Consider the following 25,277-nt stretch of genomic DNA (forward strand, 5'->3'; position numbering starts at 1 on the left):
TAAGATTAAAGTAGTTTATTTACAGATCTCAGCCTTCTCTTATGCCAGCAACACTTGGTTCCCAGTATGTTTTTATCTAAAAATGAGGTTGATGAGAATGTATGAAGAGTATTATCTTAAAAACATGAACGGGGCAAGGCTGTTGACCAGAGCCTAAATCCCTCATCCTGCCCATTGTGGGCTGATGAAATTACCTTCAGAACAGTTGCTAAGTTTGATAACAGTTTACAGATACCTCTGAATCCATTATATCACAAAACTCTTCTGTGGGTGCTTTTTTCCAACTAACTTTTTTTTAAGTAGCAACCAAATATGACCTAAGCTAAGATTTCATTTAGAAAAAAAAAATGCCTGAAACTATATTTTCCCTGACAGATAAAACTTGGCAATGCTAATCTGTTATACAACCTAGACAATGTGTTCTAAATGAACTAGGAACCTTTTAGGGCACAGTATGTATTTGTGATTTGTGATCAAAATAACTATCATTTAGTGAGTGTATGATAAATACCAGGCATTACTAAGCACTTTATATACACTATAATTTTATTCTTTTTTCTTTTTCTGGAACACTATAATTTTATTCTTACGATGACTGTATGAGGTAGGCATTACTATTTTATTTGTGACAAACACTGAAGTCAGGAAATTTAAGCAATTTTCTGAAGGTCACCTAGAATTTTCTTGTCATAGCAGGATTAGGATCTTAGTATTTGGAAAGTAGAAACTGGCCTATGGCACATTATATATATATACAGTGTTAGTAGCTACAGGAAGCTGAGGGGTAGGGGTGCACATTCTTCTTTGACAATGGGTTAAATAATGGATAACCCAGGTAAAGAGCAGCTGAGTATAAGAAGGACAAACAACTTTATGCTAATATGCATGCATCATAGTCTACATGATCATACATTTAGTGATGAGAGAGATATTAGAAACTGTTTACTTTAATCTCTTGCTTTTAAAGATAAGGAAATTAAAACTCAGCAATGTAGGACTTTGCCCAGGATCAATCATACAGCTAGCTGGGCCAGTTTTGTTTTTTTTCTACCAGCCCATGCTCATTTAAAAAAAGGTCTCTCATTTCCATACATGGGTGAAAATCAAATTATCTTCAAGAATTCATCTGGGTATATAAGAATTGAGTTGATCTTATTCCAGAAAAGCTTCAAGACAAAAAAAAAATATATATATATATGTATATGTATATTTCAAAACCATGATTTTGCATCATTTCCTAGGAGTAATAATAGTCTATTATGAGTGAAATTATATGGAGAGGTAAAAATGTATATTTCCAACTGAAAATTGGACAAGATGTGACTATAAATCAATGAGGCTGAACTTTAGAAAAACATACCAGAAAATCTATAGTCAGATGCAAATTCTCCATCGAATTCCTTATGAGGAGATTACGTACTTAACTCCAGTGATACTTTCACTGCTCAAAATATTTATAAACTTTCTCTTTGGAACTGTCTTAAGAACCAGTGTATATGAAATAATACACATGCACATAACTCAATCACTCAAAAAAATCAGTCTCATTATTTTATAGTTACATCCTATTTTTTTGACCAAAAATGGCAATACCCATCTTGATCACCCACCTTATTCACAAGACTTGGCTCCAAGTGGCTTTTGCTTGTTTCCAAAATTCAAATTCACCCTCAAAAGACGAAGATTTGCCACCACTGAGGATATTCAAAATAGTATGACGAAGGTTCTAAAGATAATTCCAAAAGTGCTTTGAGCAATGCCAGCATCATTGGGATAATGGAATAGCCTCCCAACGTGACTTCCTTGAAGGAAAGAACACTCATGTGGATGTGTAAGTTCTGGTATGTTTTTGAATTTTTAAAATAAATCAATCTTGTTCTCTGATAGTCACATCTCTTAGATGAGGGGAAAAAAAGTAAGTAAGCAGAATATTAAATATAAATTTGAACTCTCTAAAAATAACACCATTCAAAATATTTCCCCACAGGTAATCACCTTTCACAAACCTTACATTATACACTTTTAAAAAAAGTGGAGTGCTGTAATTACAACACAGAGTAGCACTGCCAGTTAAAAAAACAAAAACAAAACAAAACAAAAAACCGAGTCAGTAGTACCTTAACAAGCCCTACTAATGTAGATGCATGGTAAGTATAAAAATTTGGTTAATTTTTCTTACCTGTAAACAAGGGTGTCATCATAAGTACCATTGTACTGGATTTGGAACATACGTATTCCAGGAATATTCCTTTGAAAATTAAATTTAAGTAGCGCAGTAGATGATGTCGCTTCTGCTACTACAATTTTATCTTGACTCATTTTAGTATCACCATTACTACTGCTTGCATTAGAACCTGACTTAGTAGAAGTTGAAATATCTGAAGAACCAGGATCAGGCTCATGGATATGGTTTGTACTGTTTAGTAAGTGAGGGAGCTTAATTATATGAAGATCCACAGTTTGTGTTGCTTCCCCAGCAGGATTGGAAGCGATGCAGGTAAAAGCACCTGTATCCTTTACAGTTGTTATAAGAATATCAAGTGTTCCATTATCATACACCAGAGATCTTGTTGCATTTGAAATCAGCTTCCCTTCAGGAGAAATCCAGTGAATTGCAGGTTCAGGGTCCCCCCTGGCTTTGCACCTCAGGGTTGCCCTCTGACCTTCCAGGACTCTCATCTCATGTGTATGACGAGTAATGAGAGGAGGCTCACATAAAAACTCTTCCTCAGGAATTGACCAAAAATAGCGGCCAGTTAAAAGTGCTGGAGAAGCACAAGTCTCTAGGTCATCTTCTCTGGACAGACGCCTCAACCACAACAATTCACAATTGCAATGCAAAGGGTTTCCACCAAAACTTAATGCAAAAGTTGATGGGCTGATTATTCCTGAGGTTGCTAATACCTGAGCTCGCTGAAAGAGAGGGTCAGGTGGTAGCTTCTGCAATTTGTTTGATGTTACATCTAGCCGAGTCATCTTGTGCAAGTGGGAGAAAGTCCCCTTAGGAATGTTATCAATCATATTGTGATCCAAACTAAGGGTGTGCAAGCTAACCATCTTCTCAACAGCATCCCAAGGAATTGTTTCTAAATTATTGTAGGACAGATCCAGCTCCTCAAGGGCAAAGACATCATCAAATGCTGTAGAAGAAATTAAAGTCAGCTGATTGTTGTTCAGTATCAAATGATGGAGATTGGAAAGCCCACTGAACATATCATTTGTAATTTTAGTCAATCTGTTGCTATTCAAATGCAATGCCCTCAAATTTCGTAAGTCAGCAAAAGCATGAGGTGTAATAAAACTTATTGTATTCCTGGATAGAGTCAGGTCCACCAAGCTGGTCATATTGGCAAAATCTTTCCTTTTAATATTTGTAACAAAATTGTCTGCCAACCGCAGTTCCACAGTTCTTCTGTCAATGTTTGGTGGAACAAATAAAAGCCCTTTCTTGGCACAAAGGGTTGCGAGATTAGGAGACAAAATCTGACAGACACAACGCTTTGGACAGATCTGAGCTCTCACTGCTATGCCAATGAAAAACAGATAAAAAAGAAATTTTTCCATTGTAGATCAGATTTAAGAGCCTGTAAGAAAAGATACAAAATGTAGTGTTAGCATCCAATCATTTCACTAATGTTCATATTCCTACTGGAATAATCCTTTGTATGCAAATTGTAATACAGAAGTGATTTACTCATTTGTTTACTTAACAAACAAGTATAAAATATCTACTCTGTATTGCAGGCTATAATTGACACTAAGTTGAAAAATACACCATTCCTTGGCCTCATGGGATTTAAAATCAAATGGGGGAAAACAAAGAAGCCAACAGATTATTACAATTCTGTAAATTATGTGCTATTTTTGAAATATGTCCAGGGTACTTCATGGATGTACAAAAAAAGTGACATTCAGCTGAGACTGGAGGGTAGGAGTTAGGAAACTTGCCCATAACCCTGAAAGATATCTCATAAGTTCAAAAGATTAAAGATATATTTAAGGATTTGCAAGCACTTCAATTTACTGAGTAGAAACAATAAAAGACAATATTTGTTATTGTTAACTTTGTGGCATGATATTTGAAAGTAATTAATCATTAATCAAATTTTATTCATCTTTACAAACTATCTTGAACATAGTACAACCTTCACAACCTAACTGCAAATGCAAATAAAGGCTCTTATTCTCAAAAATAAAAAGGCTAAAAATTTACCACAAGTGCTCTGAGCTCCTTAAATATTAGAATATTTTATTTGATGTAAAATTGGATTTTAAAAGATAATTTATGAAAAGTAGTCACCAAAATTCTTGACATTGAGTCCCAAAAGATGCTATCATTCCATTTTTTTCTTTTAAAATCTTAAGGCATTTAAATGTAATCCAAATATAATTTTTAAAAAATCTTGATAGTTTCATTTTCCAGTTTGATCTGAAGTATTTGTTCTTGAAATTAATCATCAAAATTAAAATATTAATATATATGCAATCAAAAGTTCTCATAAATTACATGTAGTTTTAAATGCCAAGGAAAATAGCTAGAGAAAATAATTTTTTTTAATTGATGACAATATAAAATACAGAATTGTTCTAGAAATAATGTACCTAGTTTTCTAAATAAAACATATTCTTATAGTTTTTATTTATTTTATATCACATTCAATGTGGATGTAATGAGTAAGAACTATCATGCTCAACAAATGAAATAGTCTTACTCTTCTGTTCATGATGGAATAACTGGTACTAAACTAGCCTTTCCACGATAAGCAGTAACAAAAAGTACAAAATATATCTATAACTATAGATTTCACACATTGGAAAAAAAAGAAGCACAGAATCGAGATCCTTGAGAAAAGTGAATAAAAAAAAAAAAAAAAAACGAATGAACCCTATCATTGCTCCTGGAGACACTTTTCAAAGCATAGCACAAGGAGGGAAAACAAGGTGACACTTGAACAGTTGAAGAGGATAGACTGGAGTGCAGAGAGTCTCCAATGGCCTGAATTTATGAGGCAGAATACCAGAAAGAAGAGAGTTATCCAAAGAAAGAACTTCAGTAATCCTATAGGCAGAAACAGGGTAATAGATACTAGCCATACTGAAACACTGGGGGGAGGGAGGAAGTTGGAGGAAAAAAGTAAACAAAACCTCAGTGACCTGTGGGAAAACATTAAGAAGTCAAAAATATTAAGAAGCATATAATTGGAGTATCAGAAGAAGGCTGTAGACATAAAGGCAGACATTTTTCACATTTGTTTTTTTATTTTATTTAATTTATTTATTTATTTATTTATTTATTTATTTGAGAAAGAGAGAGAGAGAAACAGCATGAGAGGGGAGAGGGTCAGAGGGAGAAGCAGGCTCCCTGCCGAGCCAGGAACCCGATGTGGGACTCGATCCCAGGACTCCGGGACCACGACCTGAGCCAAAGGCAGTCGCTTAACCAACTGAGCCACCCAGGCGCACATTTGTAATAAAAAGCAACCCATAAATCCAAGCTCAAAACAAGGAAAACTATACCAAGACACATCATAATCAAATTGCAGATAACCAAAGGAAAAAATAATAATCTTAAAAGGAGCACAGAAATAAGACACATTACAAGAAGATAAAGTGAACAAAATAAAAAATAATGGCTGACTCCTCGCTGATTTCTCATTGGAAATAAAGCAAAATGGAAAACAATTAAAAATATATTTCAAGCATTTCAAGAAAAGAAAGTCTGTCAACCTGGGTGGGGGCTTATATATTCATAATGAAGGTAAATTAAAAACATTTTGAGACAAACTGAGAGTTTTATTACCGTAAGAGCTGCACTATAAGAAAATATAAAGAATATTCTATTCAGGTTGATGGAAAATTGTACCAGATGGAATCCTGAATCTTTATAAATGGATAAAAAACAACAGAAATGGTGTATCTGTGGGTACATATAAAATATTTTTGCTGTGTTTTAATCTGTTTATAAATAGTACTTCTGGTATGGATATTAAAATTACAAAACAAACAAACAAACAAAAACCAACCCCACATCATTTGCACCCTGGCAATCAAGTAAGCTGGATAAACTGGACATCAATTTTTTTTTTAAAATAACAAGATCAAAATGCTGAGGATATAAATTTACAGTAACTATATTCCAGAAAGCAGTAGTCTTTGATGGAAGGCAAGAGTTCCATAGATGTCCCCTGACGTCCCCATCCAACAGAAAAGTAAATAAGAGGACCTATCTGGCATAAATTAGGGTAGGGAGAAACTAGTCTACCTTTCAAAAATTTAACAAACTTTTTTTTAAAAGATTTTTAATTTATTTATTTGAGAGAGAGTGAGAGAGAGAGAGCAAGTAAGCAGGAGAGGGTGGGAAGGGCAGAAGGAGAGGGAGAAGCAGACTCCCTGCAGAGCACGGAGCCCAACATGGGGCTCAATCCCAGGACCCTGAGATCATGACCTAAGCCAAAGGCAGACACTTAACCTACTGAGCCACCCAGGTTCCCCTTAACAAACTTCTTTTTAATGCTTTATTTCTTAGAACAGTTTTAGGTTTACAACAAAAATGAAAGGGAAGTACAGCGATTTCCTATATACCAACCGCTCCCACAGCAGGCTTTCCCATTATCAATATCCCTGCCAGAGTGGGACATTTGCTGCACTCAGTGCATCTACTTTGACACATCGTAATCACCCAAAGTTCGTAGTTTACAGCAGGGTTCACTCTTGGTGTCGTACATTCTACAGGTCTGGACAAATGTACAATGGCAAATATCCACCATTGCTGTATGTACAGAGTACTTTCACTGTCCCAAAATCCTCTGCGCTCTGCTTATTCATTTCCGCCTGGCTCATCCCTGGCAACCACTGACTTTTTTCTTTTTTACTGTCTCCATAATTCTGCCTTTGCTTGAATATCATATAGTTGGAATTATATAGTATGTAGCTCTTTCAGGTTGACTTCTTTCACTTAATAATATGCCTTAATAATATATTCCTCTATGTCTTTTCATGGCTTAATATTTCATTTCCTTTTAGCATTGAATAATAACCCATTTTCTGTATGTACCGAAGCTCCTTTATCCATCCACCTACTAAAGGACATCTGATTGCTTCCAAGTTTTGGCAATTCTGAATAAAGCTGCTCTACACATCTGCATATAGGCTCTTGTGTGGACATAAGTTTTTAACTCCTTTGGGTAAATACCATGGAGTGTGGTTGCTGGGCTGTATAGTAAGATTATATTTATATTTAGTTTTGAAAGAAAGTGCCAAACTGTGTTCCAAAGTGGCTCCACCATAATTCCCAGCAGCAATGTGAGATTTTCTGTTGCACTATAACCTTGCCAGCATGTGATGTTGTCAGTGTTCCAGATTTTGGTCATTTTAATAGGTGTGTACTGGCATCTCACTGTTGTAATTTGCATGCCTTGATGACTTATGATGTGGGATATCTTTTCATATTTTATTTGCCATCTGTATATCTTTTTTGTTGAGGTGGTCTGTCTGTCAAGGTCTTTGGCCCATTTTTAAATTATGGGTTTTTTTTTTTAATTATTGAGTTTTAAGAATTCTTTGTATATTTTGGATAACAGTCTTTTATCAGATGTGTCTTGTACAAATATTTTTCCCTGTCCCTGGCTTGTCTTCGCATTCTCTTGATGTTGTCCTTGGTCTTCACATTCTCTTGATGTTGTCCTTGGTGGAGCTCAAGTTTTTAATGTTAATGAAATCTAGCTTATCAATTATTTCTTTCATGGATCATGTCTTAGGTGTTGTACATAAAAAAGAATCACCATACCCGAGGTCATTTAGGTTTTCTCCTATGTTATCTTTTGGGAGTTCTATAGTCTTGCATTCTATGCTGTGCAGTTATCTCAGTTTGTCCTTTGTTACAGTATTATCATAACTCAGTTCACTGCAGCTTCTTGAGACCGTGGTTGGACATTTGCTATTTGGGAAGACATGGGATGTTAACACTAGGATGGTTTTGAAAATCTGTCTTTTATAGATGAACTATCTGATTTTCAAACATTTGGAGAACTCAGCCAACTTTATATCTCCGCTTCCAGGTTTTTTTTGGTGGCCAATGAGAGCTCTTTGATCTTTCATCTCATCCCTGCATTTCCTTGCTTTGGGCTGCAATTGAGATACCCTAGATTCTATGAAGGTAGAGGATTCCTCTAAGAAGTTTCTTGTATCTCACCAATGCCACCCCAGACATTCTGTGGTTGAAAGTCAGACATACCTCTATGGGAAGAAAAGGACTGAGGTCTCCATTCCCTCTCTCAAGTCTTTTTATAGCTGAAAGCCCTGAGTGACTGATTTTTCCTTGTGCTCTTCTGCTTCTTACCTATCATTCTTCCAAAGTCTGGGTTGCCTGGAAGATTCATTTCAACTTTCTTTTCCTCCCCCAATTCTTACCCCATTTTTTTCTTATCTGAAAATATAGAGAACCTAGGGAAATTGTCTCAAAGAAACAGAAAATGGAATGGTAGTTACCAGGGGCTGGGTGGGGGGTTGGGAAACTGGGGAGATGTCGAATGAGGGTACAAACTTACAACTAATAAATAAATGAGTCCTGGAAATCTAGTGCACAGTGTAGTAATTATAGACAACAATATTGCATTATAAACATCAAAGTTGCTAAGAGACTACATTTTAAATGTTCCCACCACAAAAAAAGAAATAAGCATGTGGCATGATAGGGGTGTTAGTTAATGTTATAGTAGTAATCTTACTGCAATATATATGTATCAAATCAACATGTTTTAAACCTTGAATTTATACAATGTTATATGCCAATTATATCTTGATCAAAAAGAAAAAGCTGAAGTCTTAATCTCCACTACCCCTGATTGTGAGTATATTTGGAAATAGCATCTTTGCAGATTATCAAGTTAAGGGGAGGTGATTAGTGCAAACCCTATTCCAATATGATTGTGTCCTTATAAACAGAGGAAATCTAGACACAAAGACAGACATGCACAAAGGGAAGAGAGTGTGGAAGCACAATGAGAACATTATCTATCAGCCAAGAAATGCTTAAGGCTACCAGAATCTAGGGGAGAGGAATAGAACAGATTCTCTTTCACGGCTTTCAAAAGGAACCAAATATGCCAGACACCTTGATTTTGGACTTCTGGCTTCCAGAACTGTGGAACAATAAATTTCTGTGTAAGCCACCCTGTTTGTGGTATTTTGTTATGACAGCCCTATCAAACTAATTCAAATCTCAAAAAACATTTTCTGTAACAGAAGAATTTCAGAAATAAAATGATACATGTTGTAAGCTTCCAAGTACATGTGCATTTAGAACAGGCAAAACTAATCTACAGTAACAGAAATCACACCAGTGGCTGCCTAGTTGGAGGATGGTTGAATGGGAAAGAACACAAAGAAATCTGGGGGTCGGGGGTCATGGAAATAGCTTGTATCTTATTTGAAATAGCGATGTCCAGGTGTATACATTCATCACAATTCACTGACCATACACTTAATATCACTGCATTTTATGTCAAGTGTACCTCAATACAATAATCAACTATGATTAAGTTTAAAAAAGGAAATCTGGGTTTCCACTATGTTTCCAAATACCGGGTCCAAAGGAAGAATTTATAAAGTGACACATTATTGGTGGCTAATCAGAATTTAGTCATATTTTAGAAACAGGTATTTTCTTAGTTCCGCCATATCGCTTCAAAGATGTGATTCCATTCTAACTCAAATCATGCATCCTATTTCATAAGCTGATTTCCTTCATCAACATATATACTGCCTGATATGATTTCACTGCCCATATGGTGATTTAGAAAGTAAGATTAAGTTTAGAATAAAATGTGGGCCACTTTCTTAATTCTATGTTTATATTTTGCTAAAGTGAGACATGTAACTAATGAAAGAGTCATATGAATTATGATTAATGACCTTTCCCAAGTTATCTTAGGACAGAGTGGAGATTTCAAAATTTCTAGAAGACGGAAGATAAGGAATCATGTAAAGAAACAGCTTTCACTTCCTGCAAGTTCACAAACTAATCACTGACATATTTATTAGAATATCTTACCACTTGAGGAAAATGAGTGTGAAGGGAAGAGCAGAGTAGTTGTCATGTTTTGCTGGATTTCATGATTTAAAAATTTATGAAGATCATCAAACATACTAACCTCATTCTTTTTTTTTTTTTTTTTAAGATTTTATTTATTTATTTGAGACAGAGAGAACGAGAGAGACAGAGAGCACATGACAGGGGGAAGGGTCAGAGGGAGAAGCAGGCTCCCCGCCAAGCAGGGAGCCCGATGCGGGACTCGATCCCGGGACTCCAGGATCATGACCTGAGCCGAAGGCAGTCGCTCAACCAACTGAGCCACCCAGGCGCCCATACTAACCTCATTCTTATCTAGTTAAGTTAAACTCTTTTAAAACATTTTTCTATTGCCTTCTCTAACTGGTTAAATGCAAACAACACAGATCTGTTTTTAATAATAATATTTGAGTGGGCTATAACTCAGTAAATAGTCATACAGCTACAGCTCTCTAAATAATATTTACATTTCTCTACATTATATATTCTTTCAAGTTAATTCTTTTCAGACACAAAGTGACACGTTTATAAACAAAGAAGAGTCTATCACACAAAACTGGAAAATGATTTTCCAGTACTGTATCCTCCTTTCAGCCCATGGCTATTACACAACATATGCTCAAGAGAATCAGTATTTATTTGGCAACTAGAACAGGATATACAAGCAAATTTTGATTTTACAACCAACTGAGAGCATAATCTATTCTCTGCAGAAACCAATATGGTACCAATTTATATGTTGAGTTAAAGGAAAGCTATTGGACTCCTCAGGAGCTGCCTTGCCATCATTCAGTGGAGCTCTACCAATTTAATTAGTGTCCCTTTGCCCAGGCTAATGCCTGGGAACAGAAGCTGATGCCTATTGACACTGATGAGTTGTGTTAGGATGTGTCAAAACGGTCACAGTGCTGCAAATGATATTTTATAATACAGTTTAGATAATGAAACACATTTGATATTCATTTCTAATATTTTAGGTTTTCTGCTTATTTTTTCCAAGGACTATAAATGGACAATATTATCACTCTTTTCTCTACTAGAACATATACAGAGAATACCACTATTGAACATGCTAAATTCAAGCTTCCAAACAAGGCAACTATAACCTTGAACAATTATCCTTTGATCTTTGATTTTAATAGTCTCCAGCAAAATTCCTAAGTACACTGAAAATTAAATCTTTAAAATATTCACTCATGCATCTATCCACTCATTCTTTTACTAATTTCTTCAGCAAGATTTATTTAGCATCTGCACTACAGGCAAGGTGCTTGGCTAGAATCTACCAAATTTAGAAGGCTGTGATCTGATCAGGACAAGCACATTCACAATTACAATAGAAGGCAGACTGTGAAAAGTTTTAAGTCAACATACATTTTAATATTCAAATTTACACAAATAAAATGGGTCTTTGAGGACTGGGTAATTTTTGTTATCCATGTGTGTATACATATATATGCTTTTTATTCAACACATGTATACATAAACCCATATTATTTACACTGATGGAGTACAGATAAGAGCCCAATTACTAAAACAGACAATTATTTAAAAAAAATAATTGTTACCATTCACTGAGCATAGGTAACATGAAGGAAGCAGTGGTCTCTTTATTGTATAGATGTGGAAATGAGATTGAGATACTGATAACATAATTAAAAGTTTATTAAATGGAATATTTGTCATGCTCTATCTAACTCGTAGATGTGTAGATATTTTAGCACTTCTTTATTTTTTAGAATTAAGGTGAAAGCTACACAGAGAGATGTCATTTCTTTTATAAAATGTTTTAATACTAATTTTGTTAGCTTACATCAGAAAGCTAAGATTGATTTGTTATGCAGTGTACTTACCATACCAAAACCTATTTCATTTTTGCACAACTGAATATAAAGTCGTTATTTTTTCTTATTTTATATGATGAAATAAAATTTAAGAAATCTTAAGGAATCCCTTCAAGGCCACACAGAAGGAAAAAATAAGGTAGGTCTAAGATGGAGATCTATTTCCAAAACCCATGCTTTTCCTAGGATAAGATGATGCTTTATATATATTATTTATATTGTATTTTTCTGATTTTGTAGCACTTGGACAAAAAGGGTTGTTGATTCTAACAATAATGACTCCTTAAGTTCATCAAGTGTTTTCCTCATTTATTTTCCTGGTCTCTGTTCATAATCAAATTACATTTAAAAGGTGCTAGCAGATTACTACAGTGGAGACTTAAGAGCATCTTGACAGAGACTTAATGACAACTCGAATGATACATTTCACCACCATCATTCATTTCTCTTTGGCACGTCAAGACATGACTGAAGTTACCCAAATACGTAAGTCCATAATACTAATTATTCTTTTAGGAATATAAATTCTACTTCATAGAAAGGAGATTGATTACTGTGTATAAAGAGGTCTCAGTATTTTCCCACTGATATGGATTGAGTTGTCCCTTTTCTGGCCCACTTGGAAGTCTGCCTACAGAGACTCTATAATGTCACTGAGCGTCCGTGGATTCTGAGAGTTAATACTACTAGTAACTCTGAAAGAGAATGTATTCTCTCTTGCAGAAAATAGCTTGGGAAGAAAAAGCAGCCTAAAACAGCCCAGTGCTAAGAGGCTGTGAAGATTCCCAACAGTGAGAACAGCAGTGGTTTGAAGCTGGGTCAGCAGACACAGGTGGCAAGTGGTTTGCTAAAATGAATTTCTGTTGACTGTAAGCACTCCTTACGGATGTTCAGATACAAGTGGGAAATATGTGGCAAGTGGGAGGGGTGATGTGTGTATCAAAGTGTAAGATAGTTTATATTTAGAACTTCAACTAATTAAGACAGCAGTGCCTCTAAGGAATAGATATAATCTATCTGGGGAGTAGGTGGTTATTTCTTTAGCAAAATAATTTGATAACCCATTTTGTATGTGCATGGTGAGTAGCCGAGGCATGGATTTTAAAGGCGGCAATGAAAGAAGAGCTAATCAAATTGCAGTCTGATAAATTAAACACAAGTTCACTGTGTGGAAAAGGAGAGAGAAAGGACTAAAGGAAGTACACACGAGGAGAAGATTCTGCATAAAGTGTTTAAGGGCTGGGGCCTTCACACAGACAGTCACAGAGAAGGAAACTCTGAGATACTGAGATATTTGCCAAGATATTACACAGTTGCTTCCCATCAACTTCAAACCTGAAGTATATACCCCGCGCCCCGGCCCCAACCCAATATCAAGCCTGTGGGAAACATCAGGGTAAAAAGAGCTTGCATTCCATGCCTGGACTGGCATTGAATGATGAGGAAACTGCATCTCAGTGAAAGTTTGAAAACATTATTAGTCATCTAAAACTCCAACCTGGATTTCATACACCCATTTCTCTTTCTGTTGCATCTCATCACAGGATAATCAGGTTTCAATAGACACAGGGGAGAAGAAAGGTTCAGGATAGGGAACATTATCACAGACGTGAAATGCAATGAAATCACTAGACTGCCATTGCAAAGTAGCAGATGATCTCCGTTTTCTCCTAATTTCCAAGAATACAGCAGCTCCCGCCTCAGGATTCACCTTGATTTTATGACAATTTGAAAGGGCATAAAACGGGTTATAACACAAATTTAAATGCCATTAATCAGTGTTTCAAATCTAGTAAATGATTTACCCTTTTTCTTTGGAATTCTGAAAGGTGAATCTCTGAGCCTTTGAGATGTCACGCTACCCATTATGTTTCCGTTTCCTAATGGTGTTTAACATTTCATGTAACAAGTCTCAAGTCCTGGTGGTTATATTGGCTCTATTGTGCTGTTGCCATAGCAATTAAAGAGGCACCGTTGTAGAGCAATGCAGCCAGCATGATCAGCACAGAGATGTTATCTGACACAATTCAGGCATCTAGAAATCTGGATACTTCTTCAGAAGAAAAAAAATGTGGTTTATACTCTTGATATTATTATGGGCATTGAGGCAGCCAAGTTTTCTCCAATGGAAAATCTAATTGAAAATCTAAAAAAAAAAAAAAAATGGAGAGGAAAGAAAGACATACACATATACAGAGGAAGCAGTGAATTTACTGAGGGTTTATTTATTTATTTTTTTAAAGATTTTATTTATTTGACAGAGAGAGACACAGCGAGAGAGGGAACACAAGCAGGGGGAGCGGGTGAGGGAGCCCGATGTGGGGCTCGATCCCAGGACCCTGGGATCATTACCCGAGCTGAAAGCAGACACTTAACTGACTGAGCCACCCAGGCGCCCCTTACTGAGGGTTTAAATACTAAATATGTGTGGGTGGAAAGTTCCGGCAGTACTCCTACAGAAATGTTTTGACAAACTGAGACCATATGGAAGCTTTTATATCACTGAAAGCAATGTGTGCTTTTTTTTTTTCTTTCTTCTCTCTCTCTTCCTGTCCCTCTCTTTTCCCCTCTTCCTTTTTCCCTCTCTCCTTCCCTCCCATCTCTCTCAAACACACCCACACTCCCAGTTTTATTAGATTCTCCTACTTTTTGTGTTAAAATTGTTTTGCTTTTTATAACATAATGATCATTTCAATTTGACATTATTCATAGTTCAAAAAGTAACATGATAGTATTATTACATAAAAAGCCCATGCCCAATTATATAAAAATTATAATTTAAGAGATAACTGAACAAAGAATACAGACATGTTTCTTAGAAGCCTGGACCATTCTCTTTCTGTATTAAACTGCCACTTATCCATTCCACTTTGATTTCTAACACTCTCAAAATTAACATGTCTGCAACTGAGCTCTTAATTTTCTCTCTCAAATCTGCTTTAGTGCTACGGTAGTAATTCTCTATAATTATTTAAAACCTACTTCTTTATTTTTTAAAGTAATCACACCCAACATGGGGCTTGAACTCATGACCCCAAAATCAAGAGTCACATGCTCTACCAACTGAGCCAGGCAGGCGCCCCTAAAACCTAGTCCTTTTCAAAGTCCAGACCCAGAACATTGGAATTATTCATTACGTCTCTCTTTTTGTCATATACCAAATCCAGTTCACTAATAATCCTGTACACTATACAGGAAGAATATATACATGATGGGATCATATCTATTGCGGTGACTTTTCATCACCTTTCCCTTGGAACGTAACAATAGCCTCCTAACTAGTTAACCACTTCAGCTATTATCCCCCTTCAATCTCTTTTCCACAAACCAGTCAGAGTGACCTTGTTAAAACTTAAAGATCAAAACCTTTCTACTGCCTTCTCATCTCACTTATCTTTTGTTCACCACTGCATCCTCAACACCTAGGGGAAAGAATGGCACAAAAGCAGTTCTAGGTAAATATTTGTTGGATGAGTGAAGATGGAAATCCAACTATTTAGTAACTGAGAAAGTGTTCAAAGTTTTAGTAATTAAAATGTGAATAAAAATACTACATTTGTAAAACAGTTTTAAAATTACAATGTCAGTGCTGGTGACAATACAATGAAGAGATATTCTCACAGACTGCTAGAGTTAGTAGACATTTAGAATTTTACATCCTCTAAAATTAAAAAAAGAAAGGGTACTGGAGGCTGGAGAAAAGGATAAAGTATAGAATGAGGGAATAAGAAGAAAAAAGGGAGAGGGAGGCAAAACATAAGAGACTCTTAACTATAGATAACAAACTGAGGGCTGATAGAGGGAGGTGGGTGGTGGATGGGCTAGATGGGTAATAGGCATTAAGGAGGGCACTTACTGTGATGAGCACTGGGTGTTGTATGTAAGTGATGAATCACTAAATTCTACTCCTGAAATCAATACTGTATGTTAACTAACTAGAATTTAAATAAAAACTTGAAACAAATGAAAGAGAGAGAGAGAAAGAGAGAGAAAAGCCCAATATTGGCAGGCTCTTGACAAGGGTTTCACTGCCCTGATTGATTCAACTGCCTTGAGTTGTGAAAGAAGTGAGAAATTACGAACATTATATATGTTTTATTTTATCTTGGGCAGTGCATTTTCCTCTTATACTCCCTAAGAAAATCTTAAGCAAAATTTGCATGATTTGTAAATGCCTCTGGATTTGTTAACTTTCAGTGCAACACTATGCTCGCCCATGCCTGCAGATAGGTGTAAAACAAAATGACCAATTCATGATAAATGTTCCATGAGTGGAAGCAGCAGCAAAGCAGGTATTTAGTGAAAAACAAAACAAAACAGGATAACAATTGTATATATATATATATATATATATATATATATATATATATATATATATATATATATATATATATATATATATTCATGTACATCCCAGGCTATATGTCTATCTATATGTGTGCATATGTATATGTGTGTGTGTGTACTAGTTGCGTTTTCAGTATCTATTCTTCCCTTCTTTAGTAACAGAAACCCAATTTTTACCGGTTGTATTTCTTCCCAGAACGAAGTTTATTTTCTAGCTTCTTTTGCAGGGAGATAGAACCATGTGAGTCTTTTTCTTCCAATGAGGTGTAATTGAAAATGGTGACAAAAACTTCAGAGACAGCTACTTAAAGGGAGGTGACTGACATGGGATGTACCCTTCCTGTCTTTTTGTCCATCTGTCTTCTTCTCAACTATAATTTGGACATGATGTCTGGAACTCTAGCAGCCAACTGGTACATTGAAGTAACCTTGAAGATGGGGGTCATGAGTCAAGATGATGGAGAGGCATTCCTGATTATCATGGAGTTGCTCTATCAGTCCTGGATTATCTTCTATCATATTTAAACTACTGTTCAGAAAGGTCTCTACTACTCATGGCCAAACTAGTCTCAGCTGGTTCCGGTATGATTTTAAAAACATTAAAGTACCAAATATGAATATAATAAAAATGAGTAGGATGAAATATATCATGCATTCAATTATATGTCTATAGATATTTCAAATATTTTTAAAACATTGTATGTGGTGAGCACATATTTTCTGTAAAATAAAAAAATTTAAAACTAACCTGGATTCCTTTAATACTAATTTATATGTGTTAGCAATGAGTCATATGACTATAAAACTTGTCGATTAATTGAGAGACTTTTGGCTGGTATTCTCTGGGCTGTAACAAACCCCACAACATTGCTAAAAACAATATTCTATGATGACCCAAGTGAGTAAACACATTTAGCATACATCTATCATATATCAGTAGTCAATCCCTGGGGTATTTCTTGATAGTAAGTTAGTTTGAAAAGTTCATTAATTATTTCAAGCTAACCAAGGAAAATTTTATAAAATTCAGGCATTGGGTCAACCACAAATATTCTCTGATTATGTGAATGAAATATAAAAATATTTATTTTATGGAAAGATATTAACTTCAGATATAATTTAAGATGGAATACTCATCTAAAGGATCTAAAGATTCAATATAACATCTATAAATGTTCCAGCTGCTTTTTTTTCCAGAAATTAATATGCTGCTCCTAAAATTCATATGGAAATATGAGGAACCCAGAATGATCATAGTTTTGAAACAAACAAAAAGTTGTGGGACACACACTCCTGACTCCAAAACTTGCTCCAAAGATACATAATTAAGATGTGATATTGGTATAAACATTGACATATAGGTTAGTAGAATATAGCTGGTAGCTCAAAATAAACTTATATGTGTAAATGACTGTAGGTAAGTGCAAGTGTTGGCTTACTTCCTCAACTTTGGCTTGGGTGGATCAGGTTACATTGACTATAATATAGAGCCTATATAGGAAAGAAAAAGTTTGAAGCATATATAGGAGAGAAAAGAAGTTTGGATGTGATGAGAGATAACAAGTTTGGTTTGAGATAATCTATTTTTTGAAGCTGGATAAACTGTGAAATAAACAAGATACTGGTATTAAAATCTATAAGCATGCCATCCCTGAAGGATATGATGGATATGGCTGGTTTGCAGACCATGGAAATACATTATTTTAAATTTCTTGATAGCACTCTCTTGTCTAAATTTGGGGACATTTTTCATTGTTATTTATTTGTTTACAAAATATAATTATTTTTTGATTTATGATTATTTTTCAAGTGTCACCTGTCAAAGCTCATGGCACAAACATTTATTAAATAAGATGAATCCAGTGTCTAGTATTTGCCTTTAGGATTTTGAAAACAGAGCTAGCTAGACATCAAGTAGTATTTTTTATAATGTAGCTACTCCTCATTTTTTCCAGTTTTTAAGGACCACTGCTCTATAGCTAGGAAAACTGAGGCCCAAATATTTTTCGGATATGATTAGAGCTTTCCAAACCTTAAAAACTTGGCATAACAGAGACATATAGATGGTCAACAGACACATGAAAAGATGCTCAACGTCACTCATCATCAGGGAAATGCAAATCAAAACCCCCACATTGAGATATTACCTCATACCTGTCAGAATGGCAAAAAATAAAAAGGCCAAAAATTACAAGTGTTGGTGAGGGCGTGGTGAAAAGGAACCCTCATACGCTTTTGGTGGGAATGTATATTGGTGCAGCCACTGTGGAAAAGAGTATGGAGATTCTCAAAAAATTAAAAATAGAATTACAATATGATCTAGTAATTCCACTATTGAGTATTTATCCCAAGAAAATGAAAAAACTAATTCAAAAAGATATATACACCCTTATGTTTATTGCAGCATTATTTATGATAGCCAAGATATGGAAGCAACTCAAACATCCCTTTATAGATGAACAGATAAAGAAGATGTGGTATATATAGAGAGTGGAATATTATTCAGCCATAAAGGGACAAGATTGTGCTCTTTGTGACAACATGGATGGACCTGGACGTATTATGCTGAGTGAAATAAATCAGAGAAAGACAAATACCATATGATTTCACTTAAATGTGGAATCTGAAAAACAAAATGACTACTAACAAATAAATAAAAAGCAGAATCAGACCTATAAATACTGAGAATAAACTGATGGTTGCCAGAAGGGAGGAGAGTGGGGGAATGAGCAAAATGGATGAAGGGGAATGGGAGATACAGGCTTCCAGTCATGAAATGAATAAGGCTCAGGAATAAACGGTACAGTAGGAGATACCATCAGTGGAGAGCACAGCATAAGGTATAAACTTGTTGAATCACTGTGTGTACATCTGAAACTAATGTAACATTTTGTGTCAACTATACTCAAAGTGAACTTTTTTAAAAAAAATAGGCATAATATTTTGTATCTATTAAAACATAAATATGTCATGATAATCTAGTGTTCAAGTAAATTATAATATAATTCATGTTTGAATGCAATACAGTCATGAAAAATATTTGACAGTTAAAAATAATAGGAAAATACATGTTACAATGTATGGTAGGCAGAATTCTAAGATGTTCTCATTATTCCCATTTCATGGTGTATATATTTCCTGGTTTAACCTTCCCCTTGAGTGTAGCAAAAACTTGCAACTTGCTTTTAACCAATAGAATATGGTAAAAGTAAAGGGATGTTGCATCTGTTATTAAGATGCTTAATTATTTGACTTTGAGTTAATAAAAAGAAAGATTATTCTGAGGGTGAGTCCTTTATAAAAAGATTCCTGCTTTCCTCTCAGTTAGATATTCCAAGTAGTAGAGAGGAAATGTATTTTACCAACAACTTGAGGAAGTTTGGAAGTGGTTCTTCTCTAGTTAAGCGTCCAGATGAAAACTTAATTTAGCCAACAGTTTTTTTATACCCTTATGAGCCCTTGAATATAAGAATCAGCTGAGATATGCCCAGATGAATCTATGAAAACTCTGAGACCATAAATGTGTATTGTTTTAAGCCTTTTATTGTAATGCCACAGCAATAGAAAACGAATACAAAATATTTAGATGAAAAAGTAGGATGTAAACTTGGATGTGCACTATGATCACAATTTAAAAATAAAAAACTAAACTAAAACTATAATGCTTGATAGATTCTTATTCCTATAATGTGGGGCTAAATAATATGGTTCACTAACTATTACTAAAAACGCTGAATGAAATACTAATGTAAAGCTTAAAAAAAAATCTCCATAAAGTTAACAAGGCAGTGAAGCATACTAGATTAAATTTTAGAAAACGTAAAATCCCACAGAAATAAACCTACTTCTCAAAAACAATTCTGCCCTGAGAGCTTTTTCTGATCATGAAAACAGAGACTTCTTCAAGGACCTGTGGTGTTGCACATGTGCTCAGAAGATATGTAGAGAAATGTCCTCACTAGTATTATTTGTAATAACCCCAAACTGGAAACAACTCATTTGTCCATCCATAGTAAAATGGAAATATACATTGGAGTATATTTAAACAAAGGAATACTACAAATCAATGAATATGATTGATCTGCTGCTACAGGGAGCAGCATGTTATTTACAAATATAATGTTGACAAAAAAAAAAAGACGTGAATAAACACAATGGACTCCTTAGTTATATAAATTTGAAAAACTAGGGACATATTCAAAAAGTGATACAACCATAAAGAAAAACGAGTAAGTGATTAACATAAAAATCTGGATTATGTTTATTTGTGAGGCATGGAGGGGTTGGATATGGTCTCCATATGACAGACAAGACATCTGGGGGTACTGGCATGTTCAATTTCTTAAATGAGAAGGAGGCTCTATGGATATTCATTTTATAATTACTCATTGTACTATACAAATATGTTTTATGCACTTTTTAGTATGAATGATATAATTCACAAAAAAATGTTTAAAAATGCTTAGGATGTTAAAAAGTAGTCAAAGTGTTCTGTGATTAATAATAGTCTTTATTGAAGTAATTTTTCTCTTTTAGGCCAAGAGGGTACCACTAAGGGAATAGAAGTATCAGAGGAGTAGGGGGAGATGTGCTCCAAAGATACATTCCATGCATGGCATATTTCATTTATACCATGCTTCATTAGTTAGTGAGCTCCTGGAGAGCAGGAGCTCATTGTCTGTGATCTTTGGAGAAGTCAGAGGGTTAAGAATTTATTCAGATTTTCTTACAAGAGTTAATGACGACTACCACTATTATCACTGCTAAATTTAGAACTATTAATACTGTGGCTACCATTTGCTGCTTGCTTTCTTTATGCCAGGAACAGTGCTAAGCTTGAGGAACATGAAAGTTTAAAATACTAGCCAATGAGGTATTTGTTTTTGTGGTGGTGTTGTTTTGTCTTGCAATAGCTTAATCCCTTTGTACATTCCATTGTTCTTTCTTTCCCCTGGTCACTTATTTAGAACCTTGTCATTCACTAATGAAGGGGTAACAGAAAATAAAGAAAATACAAAAAAATAAAGAAAAGTTAAATCCTACCTTATGAGTTTTCAAAGGTCTATGTCTTGAAAAAAAAATATATAGTTTGGTGTTGCCTTTTTTTTTAAATCATAGTGGAGGATTTTTTTTTAAAGATTTATTTATTTATTTTCGAAAGAGAGAGAGAGCATGAGCAGGGGAAGGGGCAGAGGGAGAGGGAGAGAGGGAATCCTCAAGCAGACTCCTCATTGAGTGCAGAGCCAGACAGAGGGCTCAATCCCAGGACCCTGGGATCAAGACCTGGGCTGAAATCCAGAGTCAGCCTCTTAACCAACTGAGCCCCACAGGCACCCCCATAGTGGAATATTTTGAAAATATTCTGGCCTAGAGAAAGAGTACAAAGGCAAATGTGTATACAGGGAAAATATCTCCAAGGTGAATATAAAAAGAAATCATAGTTAAAACATTCACACTGTCTCACATTTACTATCTGGATCCCTGGAAGACATTTTTTCTTAAAAAAGCTGTCTTAACAATCATGGCATGAGATGTATAAAAAGGCTATATATCAAAGACAAAGGAGACATCAAGTAATATACCCAAATAGCATAAAAGAGCACCACCAAGAAGCTTGGGGTGGGTGGGGTGGATGGAAAGAGAAAGGGAGGAAAAGAGGCAGGAAAGGTGAGGAATTGTAAGTATAAAGAATCTGTATGAGAGAATCATCAGTCAATTCATCATCAAACAAAATGGCAAAGATAAAACATCTGAACAAATGTTAATATAGAGGTTTGCTATTATCTGAGAATAGCTTGGATGATGTATACAGTAAGCACCAATGCCAATGTAGACTCATATTACAGACTTGACCACCATCCTGATAAAATTTAGCGGCACTCTGGAAAAAAAGAGTGGAAAGGAGTAAAACATAAGATGGAATTAAAAATAGGTTGAAATATAGAGATTTTGATTTATATAAATTATAAATTAACTTTTTAAAAATCAGAGTACCTAGAATACAACATTTCCACTGTGTACATAAACACAGATGTGTGTACTATATCAAATGTCATTCACAATGACACTATGCTGTCTGTGTTACTATAATCACTTTAAAACTAAAAACAAAAGGTTTAAGTAAATTATCAAGAGTTATAGTGCTATTAAAAAGTATAGCTCGAATTCTACCTACACTTGCAACAACATACATAAAAGCACTTGGTTCATAAAATATCATGATCTAATACTGTTTATCTAATAATCTGATCTAGGTCGTATTCTGGATTCATTAATTGTGATGGCTCATTGATCTTTTGAGAGACAGCATGGGTAGTTGTCTATGTACTTCAACATTTACAATGATAACCTGAACTTGGTTCTCACCCATATCCCCTCTGAGCCTGCAGAAGACAAGGACCTCCTTCAGAGGTGTTGTCCTTCTGGTCTGCTAGAGCATAAGAAAGCCTGTTAGCACAATCTGTAATCATCCGACTTCCCAGGAAGAGAGAAAGATAAATGATGGAGAATGAATCCACTTCCTTACCTCATACACAAAAATGAACTCATTGACCTAAATGTAAGCCCTAAAACTATCAAACTGAAAACATGGCAGTAAATTTTTATGACCTTCAATTAGGGAGAACACTTTAGGTGGGTAAATTGTGTGACATGTGAATCTCAATAAAACTGTTCCAAAATTATGGTACACAAAGTATTTAAAACTCAATAAATGGAAAAGTAAAATTCTGTCAAAACAAAGAAAATAATATTTAAATGTTGGGTGGTTTGTTGCTTGAAAAGTGGCAAAATAACTGATTTAGTTTTCTTATAATAAATTAAGAATATATGCTGTACAATAAAATAAAATAAGATACAAAAAAGATATGAGAAGAGTTAATAGAGAAGAAAAAATCATAAATTTAAATATTCAGCATATTTAATCATATAAATCATACAAATATTAATCTAATAATATATATTTTAATTATATAAAATCATATAAATATTTAGTATATTTAAACCAAAATCTATCAGTTTTACATTACATGAAATATAAATGGGGTAGATGCTTTGTTATGCATTGAATTGTGTTCCCTTATAATTCATATGTTGAAATCCTAATCCCCATATCTCAGACTATAATTTTATTTGGAAATAGGGTTAATGCAGATATAGTTAAATTGAGGTCATACTGGAGTAGGATGGACTCCTAACCCAATATGACTGGCATTCATATATAAAAAAGGGGAAATTTGGAAACAGACACATAGAGAGACCACCAAGTGAAGATGAAGACGGAGCTCAGGGTGATGCTTCTACAAGCCACGGAACATCAAAGATTGCCAGCAAACCACTAGCAGGTAAGCAAGAAGTACAGATTCCTAGAGCCCTTAGAAAGAAGCAACTCTGCCAACACCTTGATCTCAGACTTGTAGCCTTCAGAATTTGGAGACCATAAATTCCTCTTATTTAAGCTACCTGGTTTGTGGTACATTTTGGTTGCAGAAGCCTTAGCAAACTAATGTATACTTTAGTTAAAAGAAAATGTTTGTCTTGCTGAATTTAAAAGTTAAACTTTATGCTGCTGACAGGAGATACATATACAATGTGAAAATATATAAATGCTGGAGCGCCTGGGTGGCTCAGTCAGTTAAGCATCAGACTCTTGATTTTGGTTCAGGTCATGATCTCAGGGTCGTGGGATGGAGCCCTTTATTGGGCTCCGCACTCAGCTCGGAGTCTGCTTGTCCCTCTGCCTCTGCTTCTCCCCCACTCCTCTAAAATAAATAAATAAATGCAATCTTTAAAAAATATACAAATGCTGAAAAGAAAAGATGAAAAAAATCCTTTCATTTGTAAAAGCTGAAAGAAGAAAGTATAGCTATAGTCCTATCAGAAAATGTAAACCTTTAGTTAAAAACATTATTAGGGAAAAGATACACTTCAATAGAAAGATATACAAATGATAAAATTATATGATGTTTTAAATAATATCACTTCAAAATGTATGAAACAACATAAAGTCATAATCATCAGGTATTAGTTAATACTCCACCATCTTTTCTATGACAGAATAAACAGAGAAAATAATCAGTAAGGATATAGAATAGATGAAACAAAGCTAGTTGCTCTAATAAACATTTCACATATACATATTACACTTGTGCATCAACTGAAAAATACACATTTCTTAAACACAAAATATTTAAAAAAGAAATAGACCTGTACCTCTGAAACAAATAATACATTACATGTTAAAAAAAAAAGAAAAAGAAGAAGATAGCAGGAAGGGAAAAATGAAGGAGGGGAATCGGAGGGGGACACGAACCATGAGAGACTATGGACTCTGAGAAACAAACTGAGGGTTCTAGAGGGGAGAGGGGTGGGGGGATGCATTAGCCTGGTGATGAGTATTAAAGAGGGCACATTCTGCATAGAGCACTGGGTGTTATAAGCAAACAACGAGTCATGGAACACTACATCAAAAACTAATTGATGTAATGTACGGTGATTAACATAACAGAATAAAAAAAAGAAAAAAAACAAAATTTTTTGCGTTAAAACAAGTATGCAAAAATTTCAGAGGACTAGAATTATTGAGAATAATTTTTTAGGCCACGAGCAATTAACCAAGAAATTAATAAGAAAAACATCTATAATATATGCACATGTATGGAAATGGACCTGCACACTCTAAATAACCCATGGGTCAAAAGAGAACTAAGAATGCAAATGAGAAAATATTTTGAATTAAATGATAATGAAACCTTTACATTTTGAATCTTGGGGGATATATCTAAAAGGTAAATGTATATCCTTAAAGACATACTTGGAAGAGAAGTCTGAAAAGCAATGACTAATCATCACTCTTAAGATGTTTTAGAAGAGAAGGGGCGGAGCAAGATGGCGGAGGAGTAGGAGACCTGAATTTCGTCTCCTCTCAGGAATTCAGCTGGATAGGGATCAAACCATTCTGAACACCTACAAACCCAACAGGAGATCGAAGAAAGGAATAGCAACAACTCTCTGAACAG

General features: G+C 34.9%; 1 protein-coding gene across 2 annotated transcripts in view; it reads right to left on the minus strand.

Moving 5' to 3' along the window:
• Positions 1–25,277, minus strand: part of LRFN5 (leucine rich repeat and fibronectin type III domain containing 5) — a 220,573-nt gene that overhangs the window by 13,929 nt on the left and 181,367 nt on the right. For both annotated transcript variants that reach the window (XR_004074619.2, XM_006727111.3), the window contains exon 3: positions 2,180–3,584. Coding sequence is in view for 1 of the 2 variants with exons in the window: in XM_006727111.3 (XP_006727174.1) it covers positions 2,180–3,564 (1,385 nt within the window). In the remaining variant the exon portion in view is untranslated. The remainder of the gene's footprint in view (positions 1–2,179; positions 3,585–25,277) is intronic.

The sequence above is a fragment of the Leptonychotes weddellii genome, chromosome 9, assembly GCF_054177405.1.
Source record: "Leptonychotes weddellii isolate Sample4059 chromosome 9, ASM5417740v2, whole genome shotgun sequence".
In the NCBI taxonomy this organism is placed as follows: domain Eukaryota; kingdom Metazoa; phylum Chordata; class Mammalia; order Carnivora; family Phocidae; genus Leptonychotes; species Leptonychotes weddellii.